Genomic DNA, 16,405 nt, shown 5'->3' on the forward strand with positions numbered 1-16,405 from the left:
CTTAATCCCAAATGCTGCTGTGATCTCTTTCTTGAAAAATCTATCTAATGAAGCTCAATGCCCTGATCCTATCAGCATTAAACTCTCCAACTGTCATTCACTTTCCTATCAGGTTTTCTTTATCTTTTGGGTGAGCCATCTTGGCACTTTCACAGCATGATCATTTCCTGTTCTCACAAGTTCCACCCATTCACTTCATGTACAACATGCCTTCATGCTTGTGGAATTTTCTCTCACTCAGTTACCCTACATTTGCTTGGTTAGCATGTCAGGTTAATATATACATCCATTATCATCTGCTGAATCTTGAAAACACCAGTATAAATAACTGGGAATAATGAAAGACCATAGAACAGTGCAGTATAGTACAGGCTCTTCGACCCACAATATTGTGCGACCTTTTAACCTATTCCAAGGTCAATTTAATGCTTCCCTCCCACAAGGCCCTCCATTTTTCATTCATCCATATGCCTATCCAAGAGTTTCTCAAATGCCCCTAATGTATCTTCCTCTACCACCACCCTGGCAGCGTGTTCCACATACCTACCACACTTGGTATAAAAATCTTACCTCTGATCTTTCCACCTCACCTTTCCTGCAATCACCTTAAAATTATACCTTCTTGCTGGCTGTCCACTCTATCTATGCCTCTTATCATTTTATACTCCTCTATCAAGACACTCTTTACTCCAAAGAGAAAAGTGCCAGCTCACTGAATCTTTCTTTATAAGGCATACTTTCTAATCCAAGTGGTATCCTAGTAAATCTCTTCTCTACCTTCTCTAAAGCTTCCACATCCTTCCTATAATGAGATGACCAGAACTGAATGCATTACTCCACATGGTCTAACCAGAGTTTGATTGAACTACAACATTACCTCACAGCTCTTGAAACCAATTCACTGACTAAAGGACAACACCTTCTTAACCCTATCAACTTGCCCAGCATCTTTGAGCGATCTTTAGATGTGGATTCCAGGAGCCCTCTCTTCCTCACACTGCTAAGAATCCTGCCAGTAACCCTATACACTGTCTTCAAATTTGACCTCCTTCCAAGTGTACCACTCTTTCAACTCTATCTGACATTTCTCAGCCCAGCTCTGCATTCTTTAAGTGTTTTATTATGAACTCCAACAACCTTCTACATTATCATCAACACCACCATCATGTTGATGTGCAGTCACACACATAGTAAATTTAGTGGTCAATATTTTTATAAGGTTCGGGTTGAAATAGGACCAACCCAGTATGACAGTGGAAAACTGTGTATGGAACCAGAGGGGATAGTGGAGGTACTTAATGAATATCTTGCTTAGTATTCACTACGGAAAAGGACTTGGCAATTGTAGGGACATCTTACAGCGGACTGAAAAGCTTGAGCATATAGCAATTAAGGAAGAAGATGTGCTGGAGCTTTTGGAAAGCATTAAGGTGGATAAGTCACAGGGACCGGAGGAGATGTACCTCAGGCTACTGTGGGAGGCGAGGGAGGAGATTGCTGATCCTCTGGCAATTACTTTGCATCATCAATGGGGACAGGAGAGGCTCCGGAGGATTGGAGGGTTACAGATGTTGTTCACTTATTCGAGAAAGGGAGTAGATGTAGCCCAGGAAATTATAGACCAGTGAGTCTCTCTTCAGTGGTTGGTAAATTGATGGAAAAGATCCTGAGAGGCAGGATTTATGAACATTTGGAGAGACATAATATGATTAGGAATAGTCAGCATGGCTTTGTAAAAGGCAGGTCGTGCCTTGCGAGCCTGATTGAATTTTTTGAGGATGTGACTAAACACATTAATGAAGGTACAGCAGTAGATGTAGTGTATATGGATTTCAGCAAGGCATTTGATAAGGTACTCCATGCAAGGCTTATTGAGAAAGTAAGGAGGCATGGCATCCAAGAGGACCTTGCTTTGTGGATCCAGAATTGGCTTGACCGCAGAAGGCAAAGAGTGTTTGTAGACGTGTCATATTCTGCATGGAGGCTGGTGACCAGTGGCGTGCCTCAGGGATCTGTTCTGGGACCCCTTCTCTTCGTGAATTTTATAAATGACCTGGATGAGGAAGTGGAAGGATAGGTTAGTAAATTTGCTGATGACACAAAGTTTGGGGGTGTTGTGGATAGTGTGGACGGCTGTCAGAGGTTACAGCGGGACATCAATAGGATACAAAACTAGGCTGAGAAGTGACAGATGGAGTTCAACCCAGAAAAGTGTGAGGTGATTAATTTTGGTAGGTCAAATATGATGGCAGAATATAGTATTAATGGTAAAACTCTTGGCAGTGTGGAGGATCAGAGAGATCTTGGGGTCCATGTCCATACCACACTCAGAGCTGCTGCACAGGTTGACCCTGTGGTTAAGAAAGCATCAATCAATCATGGGATTGAGTTCAAGAGCTGAGAGGTAATGTTGCAGCTATATAGGACCTTGGTCAGACCCCACTTGGAGTACTGTGCTTATTTCTAGTCACCTCACTGCAGGAAGAATGTGGAAACTATAGAACGGGTTCAGAGGAGATTTACAAGGATGTTGCCTGGATTGGGAAGCATGCCTTATGAGAACAGGTTGAGTGAACTCAGTCTTTTCTCCTTAGAGTGACAGAGAATGAAACGTGACCTGATATAGGTGTATAAGATGATGAGAGGCATTGATCCTGTGGATAGTCAGAGGCTTTTTCCCAGGGCTGAAATGGCTAGCATGAGAGGGCACAGTTTTAAGGTCCTTGGAAGTAGGTACGGAGGAGATGTCAGGGTTAAGTTTTTTTACGCAGAGAGTGGTGTGTGCATGGAATGGGCTGCTGATGATGGTGGTGGAGGTGGATACCACAGGGTCTTTTAAGAGACTCCTGGATAGGTACATGGAGCTTAAAAAAACAGAAGGCTATGGTTAACCCTAGGTAATTTCAAAAGTAAGTACATGTTCGGCACAGCATTGTGGGCTGAAGGGCCTGTATTGTGGTGTAGGTTTTCTATACTGCTATGAAATAACGATCTTAGTCACTTCAGTATATTGGGTAACTTGGAGAATGCTGCAGAAGCTATGGAGCATTACGGACAATCCTTCTCACCACCCTCCATGATATACTGGACAAACAGAGGAGACAGACTGATTCCACCGAGGTGTGCCACTGAACGTCACAGGAGATCCTTTCTCTCTGTGGCTATAAAACTCTACAATTCCTCCTCCTTAGGTATACAAATATATGGTTTCATTGCACATCTGTATTTTACACTATGAATTTTTAATGCACATTTTCTATTTTCTTGTACTTCAACGCTTATATCTTGTATTTTAAAGTAGATATTTCTGTCTGAACAACCTTACAACAATAATTTCCTTCCGGATAAATAAAGTTTTATCTTATCTGCCTGTGCCTCATACTGTACTTCAGAAATTCGACCGCTCAGATCAAGTGTACAATACAAATGCTGTTGCACACCCAGAACGGATGGCAAGGAGAATGCATGATCCTCAGAGATCCCAGGTGCATGGTTAGAGGCCAACTTACAATCCATTACGAGCCTGCAAATTGACTGGATGCCTGTCCTTGGGTTGGCGGTCTGTCTCGGTGTATTTGAGTGGCTGGCTTAGTGGGAGGGGGGGAAAGGGTCGTGTTTTACTGATGCTGATTTGTTGGCTGTTGTGTTCTGCTTTGTGCTGCTGAACATCATGGACTGAATGTGTGGCAACCAAGTGCTGGTTGTCAATGCAAATGATGCACTCCACTGTATGTTTTCATGTACATTAATAAGTGAATCTGAATTGAAGGCAAGGAGTAGGAGGGAAATTAAGGTAATGCAAGAGCATAAGATCCATGTTCTATTCTATGCCCTGCGCAATTATCTCCATAGGCTTCAATGGAAGTCATGTGACCAATGTTGCTCAAATCTAACGATAATGTTATGTTCCAATTTTATTAGTCTGTTGTACAAACTGCAATGAAATGCACAAATTAAGAATTATGCCCCAGTAGTTTCTTTACTTACGTCGACATTCTTTGCAGCATTTGCCCGGTCTATATACTGGCCGAAAATCTGCAGGGCAGTTTAGAGGAGGGCATGATACTCGCCTGCACTCAATGGCTCCATTCTGAGTTAGAGAGAAGAGATACCCATGAGAAAATGGTAACAGTATTTAATGGTTCATGCAGTTTATCCAATGAGAATTACAAGCAAATTAAGACACGTGCCCTGCTGCTCCATGCTGGAGAAACATAAAGAATACCACAGATCTAATGGAAAACTGTTTCCACTGTAAATGTGTGGAAGGGATTGTTAGAAGTGGATCTTTGTTCGTCCAGCTCATCCCAGTGTTTCTCAAAATGGTTGGAATTACCAAACACCTTGAGCAGAGAGGTGAAAATGAATAATAGTCACTTTTACATTGGGCCAAAGTGTACTCCAACAAGTCATCAGCAAAAGGTTTGACTCCTTATTTTGATAAAGGAAGCTATTCAGCCCATCGATTCCATACTCCCTCCCAGTGGAGCAATTCCTTTGATCCTGTTCTCCTTCTATTACCCTCTCCTTATGCAAATTACTTTCTTTGACATGGCCATCAATCCCCATGGGGTGGGGGTGGGGGGAGGGAAATAATGTGATCACAACGAAGAAGATACAAGCTCCACACAGGCAGTACCTAAAGGTCAGGATCGAACCCTGGTCCCTGGGGTTGTGAAGCAGAACTCACAGTACTGTCCTGCCCACCTGATCTAAACAGCAGAGAGAAATTCTAGCAGAGGAATGAAAAGATGAAGGTAAGCTTTAAGCAGTAGCACAACACGTGATTCATCATCATTATGTGCCATGTTGTATGACATGGGTGATCATGGTCTTATGATCTTGGCAAATTTTTCTGTAGAAGTTGTTTACCATTGCCTTGTTCTGAGCAATGTCTTTACAGGACGGGTGACCCCAGCCATTAACAGTACTCTTCAGAGATTGTCTGCCTGACATCAGTGGTCACATATCCAGGACTTGTATACACCAGCTGCTCAAACAACTACAGACCACCTACTCCCATGGCTTCACGTGACCCCGATTGGGGCTGGGGGGGGGGGGGGTCTAAGCATGTGCTACATCTTACCCAAGGGTGACCTGATCTGCATGGTAGTGGAGGGAAGGAACGCCTTCCACCTCTTTCGGTAGAAACTTATCTCCACCCCACCACCCAAGCACGTGATTAGCATGCCAAAAAAAAAAGTGAAATCTACAATCCAGGCATTGGATCTTTAACTGTATCAAGTGGATATTTGGTTTACTGCAGTGATGAATCCCTCAGGATCTTGACAGCGCATCCTAACTTGCGCACTTCAAATTCGATCAATCTTCTGGGTGTCTTGGTGGTTACCTTATTTCAAGTATAATCTTCGAACAATTAGCTTTTGATGTTGACAAGCATGAAAGAAGATAAAAGGCTTTCTTTGACACAAGACCAGACTCTCTTTCATATCAACCTCATGAAACCCCAGACCAAAAGGGTTGTTGTAGGTGGTCAAACAACAGCACAATACTTAAATTAATGGACAAATATCACAATATATGTTTAAAGCTATAGCAGTGGGGAATTTAAATCCAATTAATTACTTAAGTTTTGAAATGTAAGCTAGTATTAATAATGGTGACCATGAAATTTAAAATCACTTAAAAAATTAATTTGTTCACTCTGTTCCTCAAGAATATTCTTTGTTGAGTAATATTAATGACCTCACACTCAGTATCAGCAATATCGAGGAATTGATTGTGGACTTCAGGAAAGGGAAGTCAGGAAAACACACACTAGTCTTCATTGAGGGGTCAGCAGTAGAAAGGTTGAACAACTTCAAGTTCCTGGGTGTCAACATCTCATGAGGATCTATTCTGGGCCAATGCATTGATGTAGTCATGAGGAAGTCACACTGGTGGGCATACTTCATTAGGAGTTCGAGGAGATCTGATATGTTACCAGAGACTCAAAAATTTCTTCAGATGTACTGTGGAGAGCACTTTGATAGCTGCATCACTGCCTAGTTTGAAGACTCCATAAGTGCAGGATCAAAAGAGGCTGCAGAGGTTTGTAGAGTTAACCATCTCCACCATGGGGGAAAGCCTTCCTACTATCAAGGAAATCTTTAAAAGCAGTGCCTCAGGAAGGCAGCATCCATCATTAAGGATGCTCACCATCCGCGACATACCTTCTTCTCATGACTACCATTAGGGGAAGATACAGAAGCCTGAATACCCAACACTGAACTCTTTTGGAACAGCTCTTCCCCTGAGGCATCAGTTTTCTGAATGGTCCATGAATCCCTGAACACTAACTTGTACTTTGTACTTGCCTGTCACTTAAGAGTAATTTTTTTATATCTTGCACGGTACTGCTACTACAAAACAACAGATTTCAAGACATATGTCAGTGATAATAAACCTGATTCTAATTCAGCCTACCCTACCCTGGCTGCTGCACCTGTGAATCAGACACTTGGCTGCTAAATGTATTCTGAAATAGCCAACATGTCACTGGGCACAGGGGCAATCAAGGGTTCACAATAAATTCAAAACATGCCAGCCGTGCCATACCAGTTAATAGAAGCAGGTAATGCTGGAAATACTCAACAGGTAAGGCAGCGTCTGTGAAGTGAAATACAAAATTTAACAGGCTGGAATGTGCACCACTCAGCCGATGTCTTTGGCTTGACTCTGCATTATTCCGTAAGTTTTACACACTCCAGTCAAAGCCGTACAGTCACAACTATTCCCCATTGTACCACTCCACAAGTAATCTTGAGTACATACTGTACCTCATGAACCTTTAGTTTGAGAGTGTCATGGGGCAGAAGTGAGTAATGGTTCTATTACTAAGGAGAAGGTGCTTTATAAGATGAAAGGTCAGAAGGTAGATAAATCACCTGGACTAGATGGACTATACTCCCAGGCTCTGAATGAGGTAGCCGAAGATTGAGTAGGCATTAGTAATGATCTTTTAAGAATCACTGAATTCTGGAAAGATTCCAGAGGACTGGAAAATTACAAATGTTACTCCAGGCTTTAAGGGAGGCAGAAGAAAGGAAATTATACCCCAGTTAACCTGATTTCAGTGGTGGGAAAGATGTTGGAGTCCATTATTAAGGATGAGTTTGAGGTAATGGGAGGTGCATGATAAAATAGGCCAAAGCCAGCAAGGTTTCTTTAAGGGGAATCTTACTTGACAAACCTGTTGGAAATCTTTGAGGAAATAACAGGCAAGTCAGACAAATGAGAGTCAGTGGATGTTGCTTACTTGAATTTTCAGAAAGCCTTTGACAAGATTCCGCACATGAGGCTGCTTAACAAAATAAGAGCCCATGGTGTTACGGGAAAGACACCAGCATGGATAGTATTTTAGCTAATGGGCAAGAGGCAAAGAGTGGGAATAAAGGGAACCTTTTCTAGTTGGCTGCTGGTGACTAGCGGTGTTCTGCAGGGGTCAGTGCTGGGACTGCATCTTTTCACATTATATTTGACTGATATGGATGACGCAATTGATGGTTTTGGGCCAAGTTTGCAGATGGTTCAAAGATAGGTGGAGGGACGGGTAGTGTTGAGGAAGTAGCAAGTCTGCAGAAGGACTTAAGGTATATTGGGAGAATGGATAAAGAAGAGGGAGGTAGTATTTAGTGTAAGGAAGTGTGTGGTCATGCACTTTAGTAGGAGGAATAAAGGTGTAGACTACGTTTTAAATGGAGAGAAAATTCAAAAGTCAGAGGTGCAAAGGCACTTGAGAGTCCTTGTGGAGGATTCCCTAAAACTTAACTTGTAGGTTGAGTCAATTGCAAAAAAAGGTAAAATGTTAGCATTCATTTTGAGAGAACAAGAATGTAAAAGCAATGATGTAATGATAAGGCTTTATAAGGCACACTTGGAGTATTGAGAGTAGTTTTGGGCACTGAAGAGGGTCCAGAGAAGGTTCATGAGAATGATGTCAGGAATGAAAGGGTTAACATTTGAGTAGCGTTTAATGGCTCTGGGCCTGTACTCACTGGAATTTAGAAAAAAAAGATGGGGGGGATGTCATTGAAACCTATCAAATATTGAAAGGCCTAGATAGAGTGGATGTGGAGAGGAAGGGTCCTGTAGTGGGTGAGTCCAGAACTAGAGGGCACAGCCCCAGACTACAGCAGGGGTTCACAACCTTTTTACTCCATGGACCCCTACCAATAATCAACGGGTCTGTCGACACCAGAATGGAACCTCTGGACTAGAGGGACATCCATTTAGAACAGAGTTGAGGTGGAATTTCTTCAGCCAGAGGTTAGTAAATCTGTGGAATTCATTGCCACAGGTGGCTATGGAGGCCAAGTCATTAAGTACATTTAAAGAGGGGGTTGATATGTTTTTGGTTAATCAAGGCATCAAAGGTTACAGGGAGAAGGTGGGAGGGGAGAACAGAATTGAGAAGGATAATAAATCATTCATGACACAGTAGTGGTGAAGACTCGATGAGCTAAATGGCTTAATTCCGCTCCTACCACTCTATGTCTCATGGTCTTAACAGCTTTTCCAGCTGTCTCTATCATCAATAATTCACTAACAATAACAAAAACTGCTTAAGTACACAAATAATAAAAAGGAAACATTTCAAAATTAAATTATTGAATTTATCCCAAAACATGTATCAGATGCTCAATCGTATTTCATTAATGGAAAGTAATGGACCATTAACCTCCATTATCCAGGCCAACAACTTCACTGTAAGGAATGGAGCCAAAACAAGAAACCATGATATGTCACTGAGTTCAGGACTAAAGGTCAGATTTGCCAGCACCATATCTCCAGTGCATTCTACAGTTTGACACTGCAATACTCTGGTGCTTATCTCAGAAACATGTTGGTCATCAAGGTGCATGTGGCCAATGGTATCCTTTCATTCTGTCGTACTAATGGCAGATGACCTCTGCTCTGAACCACCAGAAAAATATTGGTGAGAGGTCAACCACCTCAAACATCAACTCTTCAGATGCCATCTGAACTGCTGAGTACTTCCAACCATTTCCTATGTTCCTCTCAGATATCCAACATCATGTTTTTGAAATGAGTAAGATTACCATTGACGTAAGACTGTCCAGTGTCTGAGCAGAATACTCCTGCTTGACCAGGATGTGGAATCCAGCTAACGAAACTATTTTCAAGATCAAAAGTCAGCAGCAAGAGGTAAGGTATATCAAAGGGATGCAGAAGGGATGACATAGTTCCAAGCTCCAAGCAGCAACATAGCACAGATGCTTTACATTTAAGGTTTCCATGGTTCTAAAACCAAGATATCAACAGCTATGCCCTGATCAGTTAATATTAACCTTCCTTGATTGAGAACTGAGGGAAGTTATCAGTACTGACAGATTTTTACCTTTTACATTAAATATATGCTGGCAGGAACTTCCTAATCAATATACGTTTTCATCAAGGCAATTGACTCAGTACAATCTATATTTTGTTATTCACTTCCATGAAACTTCACTCTCTAACTTACCTACAATTTTTAAGATTGCTACCTTTTCCTCAGCAATTAAATAGCATATGCAGAATATCCTAACTGATTCATTGTTCTGAATGAACAATTGTCCTGAAGAAGGGTCTCAGCCTGGAACATTAACTGTTTATTCGTATCCTTGGAAGCTGCCTGACCTGTTGAGTTCCTCCAGCATTTTGTGTCTGTTGCTCTGGATTTCCAGAATCTGTAGAATTTCTCATGTTTATTCATTCCTATTCCTCCTACTTTATCAAGCTTTTACATCAGAATGGTCGCAGCAGTTAATTTGACAACTCATATACAATGAGAAATGCAAATTTATAAAAGAGACAACAGATATAGGCTCTCACTTTGTTAATGCTTCCAGTCAATGGGCGTGTGATTAAAATGCTTCTGCTGTAGAGATTGCGCTGTCGTCTCACCTAGCCAATTAACTATGGAAGGAACAATTCACTATGGAAGGAATCCCTAGCTCATAAAAATACCCCTCAGCAAATTCAATATGTTAACTCCAACAGTTAAAGCTAAAAAGATTAGCGGTCTACTTAGAATTTGCTTCCTTCATAACACCTGTGGAGGAACAGAATTTTGGGCAGCAGAATTTTCAGGCGCTGCCCATGATCAATTCTTCCCGTAAGGATCCCAAAAACTGTTTTTCCTATGATAGCCTTTCTGCCAACTAAGTTGACAGCCAGCAAAGACACAATAACTTAATTAGAAACCCCACTTTTTTGCTTTTCAAGGGTAAAGAAAGAAAACTGAAGGCACTGGGATCTGGAGCAGGACAAAATGCAAAACGCTGGAGGAACTCACCAAACTAGGTAGCATCTCAAATAGCTGACATTACAGATCGAGAGTCTACATCAGAACTGTATAGACCAGTGTGGGGAAGGATGAGGTAGGAGTTAGCAAGTGAGAGGTGTGGAGTTGATGGGTAGGTGAAATCAAATGGGGAGGGGAGAGTGGAGGTATTGAAAGAGGTGATTAGTGTGGGCAAAAAGATACAGTTTATGGGAAAGGAAAGTGGAGAGTGAAGTGAGAAAAGTGGAATGGTGGGCAATGGGAACAGTGGGGGGAGGGAATAAGGATAATAGTGAGTAAAGTGCGGTGTAGGTAACAGGCAGATGGAACCAGAAAGGGGAGCAAACTTCCAACCTCCCTTTCCACCTCTCTGGATAAACCTCCCAGAGACCTTATCCCACCATGACAAGACATGGCCTTATCCACACCCACACAAATTCACCCTGGCCTTGGGACATGGAAAATAGAATTGCTTCAACTGGGCAGGAAACTGCAATGGAGTTTATGGTAGAAACTTGCTCTTAAATTGTCATTTGTTCCCCACTTCCACAGAGATCCCAAGCTGCCCAATCCTTGCAAAGAGTACAATGGACATTATGCACTTTCAGGCCACTCAGATCAAATCACCCCACAAGTCACTGACCTTGCAGGTGCAGTTTTTGCACTTCTCAACCCAGGATTCCATGCTGCGGTGCACCTCTCTGTTCACCCGACAGGTCTTCTCACAGTAGCAGCTCTCCAGCTCATTCAGTCGGGCCTCAGCATAGTTCAACTGCAATAGTATGATTAGCAGTGAGATTATATAAAATCAATGTCAAATGAAAGCCCGTGTCACTGATCCATGCCACCATGTACCCCAAATAAGTCTCTTCCCATTCAAATTATCCAAAGGTGCCCCACCCCTTTATTCCTTCCTTCATAATATACATTACAAAATAAGCTAATTCTCTTGTGTCAATCTGCTTTCATTCAGTCTTCCCCCTCTTCACCAAATCTACAGTCCCTAATCTGGAATTCCCTTTGAAGCTCCCAAAAAGGGTTCCAAAGTATTGAAGAACCCCAATTAAATCTACAAAAAAAAATATCCAGGTCCTTCCTATCCTTCTCAACCTGTCTACAATCTTTTTGACATAGTTACCCTCACCAAGCTCATCCAATGCCTTTCAGATTCAGACGTACTTATCACATGTACTTCAAAACACACGGTGAAATGCATCGTTTGTGCCAACAACCAACTTACCCAAGGATGTGCAGGAGGTAGCCCACAAGCGTCGTTACACATTCTGTCATCAGCATAGCACACCATGCTCGACAGAACATAACAATAATATCACCTATGTGGCTCACTATATTTTTGTTTTGTCTGACAAATCTCCTGTGTAGTGTCTTGATTCTTTGCTTCTACATTACCGTCACTGTATAAATGGCCGTAAAATGCTTTGCCATGCTCAAAGCAAATTCTATACCTCAAACAGCTATTTCAACTATATTCTTCAAGTTGTTGCTTCTGAATTACTTGGATTTATTGGTGGTCATATTTATGGCTCCTTGCTTTGATATGTATATAATAAGCATTTTTATGCAAGTTAATAAAAAATATCTTGGTGTTCTGTTCATTTTAGTGAAGTCAACTTCCAGAAATATTATCTGATGTCTTTCCCCACATACCCCGTCCCAAAAGATTCAATAAGGCTAATAGATTCTTCACACCACAGGGGGCAAGGTATTTGGACCAGGCATCAGCAATTAAAGAGGAAAGCTTGTATTAAAACTGGAGTTGCAGAAAGCTGACGGATGATAGTCTCTAATACTTCTTCCCTTTGTATAATCATCACGATAAACTGCATTGAAGCAATTTGGAAATCTGATTAAAGAAAATAAAGACAAAATTGCTGGAAATAAATAAAATTAATGTTTCAGGTTCATGACATTTCAATTCTAAAGTTCCAGATTTGCGTCTGCTAAATCTACAAACATTAATGGTAAAATTCTGCTTTCTCCAAATTACACACAATCATTTAGCTAGCTTCGGAAGCAAGGAAAGAACAAGAGATTAATTTTATAGCTCCTTCGAACTGCAGGCAAAGACACAACAGGGTGGGCCTAACTTCCTTCCAGTCTGAACTCCAAATCCACATGGAAGGAACAAATTTAGCCACTTGCCATCAGTTAGGAAATCAAAAAAGCAGATGAAATTGGCACTGCTCTTTTTACACATTTCCATCTGAATGCAAGTGAAATTAAAGATGAGGCAATTTTTAAAGATTAGCAATTAAAAACAAAATTGCTGGAAACTCAGCAACCCAGCTGGCAATTGTGGAAGAAATCTCAGTAAAAACTTGACGTCCATGATCTTTCTTCCGAACAAGTTCCTGACAAGGCACATTAGCTGTGACTCTCATCACAGTCAGTGTCTGAATTACTGGGTTTTTCCAGCATTTTGTTTTTATTGCATTTTGTTTTTATTTTCCACATCTGCTGGTTTTTTTGATATATATACATAAAGTTAAAAGACCTGCATAAGGAAATTTCTGGATACTGTTGGCATGTTCTACATCAGAGGAAATCAGAAATGCAATTGAAAGGAGTCTCTGCCATATAAAAATGATAAAGAGAAAAAAAGATGCAATGCTAACTTCTGATAGGATGCCACACAAAACAGAAGCTTTTCATTGTATCTTGGTATATATGACAATAATTAACCCATATATGTCACATTCATGGCCAATGCAAATGTGTAAGAGTTTCATTTGTAGATTTGAGAACTCTTAGCATTAAGCAAAAAAAAACGTAAAACCAAAAAATGTAAAAATGTAAACTGAAGTTGCTTCAAAATTCCATGTACAGATAGTCAAGTTATAGTCACAACTGGCTGCAAGGTTCAATTATGCTTGTTGCATTCAATTTGTAACATTCCCAATGCACTTATTGTTTCAAATACTGATGGTGGAAATACAAAACAAATGTGTGAAGTTCTCAGCTGGTCAAGTAGCCTTCATGGGGAAAGAAACAGTCAGTATGACGTCTTCCATCAGAAGTAGAAAAGTACAAGAAGGATGTTAAATGGGGAGAAGAGGGAATATCAGTGAGATGGCATACAATAAAGTTATTATTGGTAAGAATTACTTCAGAAAATAATAATCAGATGCAGAAATGAAGAAAAAAATAAAACAAGAAATGCCACGAGCAATGTAGAGAGAGAAAGGAAAACAAATGGAGTGTTAATTGAAATGGTTTATTTCAATGATCGAACTCAGAGGTATGCAGTGTGACTAGACTGAAGACCAGGTGCAGTGCCTTAAGCTTATATTGGAGAAACATTGAGGAGCAGAGAGAGAAGTGAGAGTGGGAAAGGTGCAGAGTATTAAAAAGTGACAGGCAACTGGAAGCTCCTTGTAGCCTGCACGGAGATGTTCCAAATGCTGTCACCCAATGTGTATTTTGTTTCTCCAATGTGAAGACAATGATATTGTGAACACTGAATGTAGTAGATTGGAAGAAAATTGCAAGGGAATTCACTTGTAAGTACTGTTTGGACACTGAGGTCACAGGAAGAGACAAGGTAAATGGACATGTGTTGTACCATGTTATATAGGAAAATACCAGGAGTGGGAGTCATTGGTAGAAATGGTGGGGTGGCTTAAAGAGGCATGGAATGAACAGAGCCTGTTGCTTGATTTCTGTTTCCTATTACCACTGCTCTTGGTCTCCAACCTTTGGTTAGGGTACGTTGCAGTCCTGAGACCCCAATATTGAATTTAACCATCTCAGGTAGTCATATTTTTATTCCCTTCTCTCTCTCTCTCCCCACACTTGTGTCCATGTTTCAATTCTTCTTTATCCTCCTCCTGTATCTAACTGCTGATTCTTCAAGTAATAGTTTTTTTGACAGCTTTGATCTGCAACCTATAATAAACATACTCAACCTCACACTTCCCCTGCAACTTGGATTCGTTTGCCAGATGAAAGACCTTAACCCAAAGCACGCAACTTTTCTCTCTCCACGGATGCTACCGACCTCTGAAGCATTTCCAATTAGTTGTTTCAGTTTCTGCACTTTTGTCCCCTCTTTAATTCCTGGCAGTTTTTAAAACTCAGTTTTTATTTCTCTACCGATGCTACTGGGCTTTCTTGGAGTGCTCTTTTATTTAAAATTTTCAGTACCTTTCAAATTCTAACTTTGAATTCCAGCAGGTTTTATTTTCCTCTCCTCTGTTCTCCTCCTATCTACACTTCCTTCAAATAGATTAAGCACCACTCAATGCCCTCGCTGAATCAATAACAATCTGTGTCATGCATCTATTCCTCGTCATCACCCTATCAGAGACCTTCCATATTCTCTCCATCTGCAAGATAAAACATTATTTTCCACACTTTTCCAGTTCTATACAGAGTTCATAATCACTGAAACATCAACTCTGACCTTCTTCACAGATGCTGCCTGACATGCTGAGCATTTCCAACATTTTTTCTTTTTAGATTTTAAACCAAAGTAGTTTATATCCAATGAAATATTTATGAACAACATGAAAAAATAATTTTTTTTTGCTGCTGCCAATTCCTCAGTTAATTCTCCTTTGTTTCATTCATTAAAAAACATAAGCAAGCACAAAATGAATATTTTACTTCAGGCATGAAATAGATGCTCACCCCAGAGGATCAGAGGCCTAATTGAAGCAGCAGTATCTCATGACTGTACAATCACTATTCCATCCTTCACCTTCCATAAACACCAGCGCATGGAACTCGGGAGAAGAGTTAAATTCATCAATGATTAATTCAGTGGTATAGAATAACAACTGTCTAGCCCACACGCACAGCAGTGGCTCTTAACCACTATAAAATGACCTAATTATTTATATCGCAATCTCTACCTTGAGACAATTCATGTCAAACTTCATCCCCAGCTGGTAGCCCATCTTAGTAATCTATACTCCGCCTTGAACGATGTTCCACTCAGGCAATGGAAGTGAACTTTGGCAGCAAGAGTTCAAGAGCCCTACTACCCGGGATAAACTTCTGGGAAGGTTAGAATTAAGCCTGGAAGTTGCAACACGTTCTTTGGGGTCCTAAAGTTTTTCTGTCATTCATTACTTGGGATCTTTCTTCTGTTTTATGGATGTCTGCGAAGAGTAAGAATTTCAGGTTGTATACATTCTCTGGTATTAAATGGAAGCATTGCGAATACCTTCAGCAGTAAGGCTACAGAAGTTCAACAGGGTCACCCTTCATCACCTTTCTCAAAAACAATTGGGGCTGGCACATAACACATTGTCACTACTCAACAGGAAAAAAAAACAACTGCCCCCACCCTGTCAGGGCACAACCAGGTTCCCATTCACCCTAATGTCAATAATCTATATGATTCTCAGCTCATTATTGCATTATATCTTGAGATATTAAAATTCTTTCACATTTTTGCACCTTTTCAGTTCTATATAAACTACCTTCATTGATATTATGAAAGAGAGTGCCTTGGAGGTTTCAAGATGATAAGGACGGATCCCAATTAGATGTATCCTAGGATGCTATGGAAAGGAAGGTCAGAAATTCTGGGGGACCTAGCAGAGATTTTCTTTGTACTTTCCTTAGCCAAGCGCAAGTTACCAGAAGACTGGAACATGGCTAATGTTCTACCTTTACATAAGAAGGGTAGCCAGGGAACTACAGGCTGAGGGAAAGCTAATAGAAGTATATAAAATTCTGAGACGTATAGGCAGGGAAAACAATTTTTTTTTCTCTAGGGTGGAAATATCAAGTGCTCAAGGGCATTGGACTAAGATGAGAGGAAGAAAATTTAAAGAAGGTCTATGAGATTATTTTTTACTCCTGGTGAGTTGCAGATGCCTAGAAAACACTGCCAGGGGAAGTAGTAGGAGGAGATATGGTAGCAACAGTTTAACAAGTATTTTGAGGGGCACCTTGAAAAACACAGGAATGGAGGGAGATAGACCACATGCAGGCAGATGTGATTAGATTTCATTGGCATCACAGTCAGTATAGACATTAACATAAACAAGTGCGAAGTGTTGCAATTTAGGAAATTAAACCATATCACCTCATGCACAGTACACATCAAGAGAGTGACATAGCACAGAGAAACCAAGTACATAGGTCTGC

At 40.8% G+C, this 16,405-nt stretch overlaps 1 protein-coding gene across 5 annotated transcripts in view; it reads right to left on the bottom strand.

Annotated features, from left to right (window-relative positions):
* Nucleotides 1-16,405, bottom strand: part of LOC140205268 (protein kinase C-binding protein NELL1-like) — a 1,028,119-nt gene that overhangs the window by 796,322 nt on the left and 215,392 nt on the right. For all 5 annotated transcript variants that reach the window (XM_072272741.1, XM_072272739.1, XM_072272737.1 and 2 more), the window contains 2 exons: nucleotides 10,929-11,057; nucleotides 3,988-4,090 (listed from right to left, as the gene is read on the bottom strand). In XM_072272741.1, coding sequence (XP_072128842.1) covers nucleotides 3,988-4,090; nucleotides 10,929-11,057 — 232 coding nt within the window. The remainder of the gene's footprint in view (nucleotides 1-3,987; nucleotides 4,091-10,928; nucleotides 11,058-16,405) is intronic.

The sequence above is a fragment of the Mobula birostris genome, chromosome 11, assembly GCF_030028105.1.
Source record: "Mobula birostris isolate sMobBir1 chromosome 11, sMobBir1.hap1, whole genome shotgun sequence".
Lineage (NCBI taxonomy): Eukaryota > Metazoa > Chordata > Chondrichthyes > Myliobatiformes > Myliobatidae > Mobula > Mobula birostris.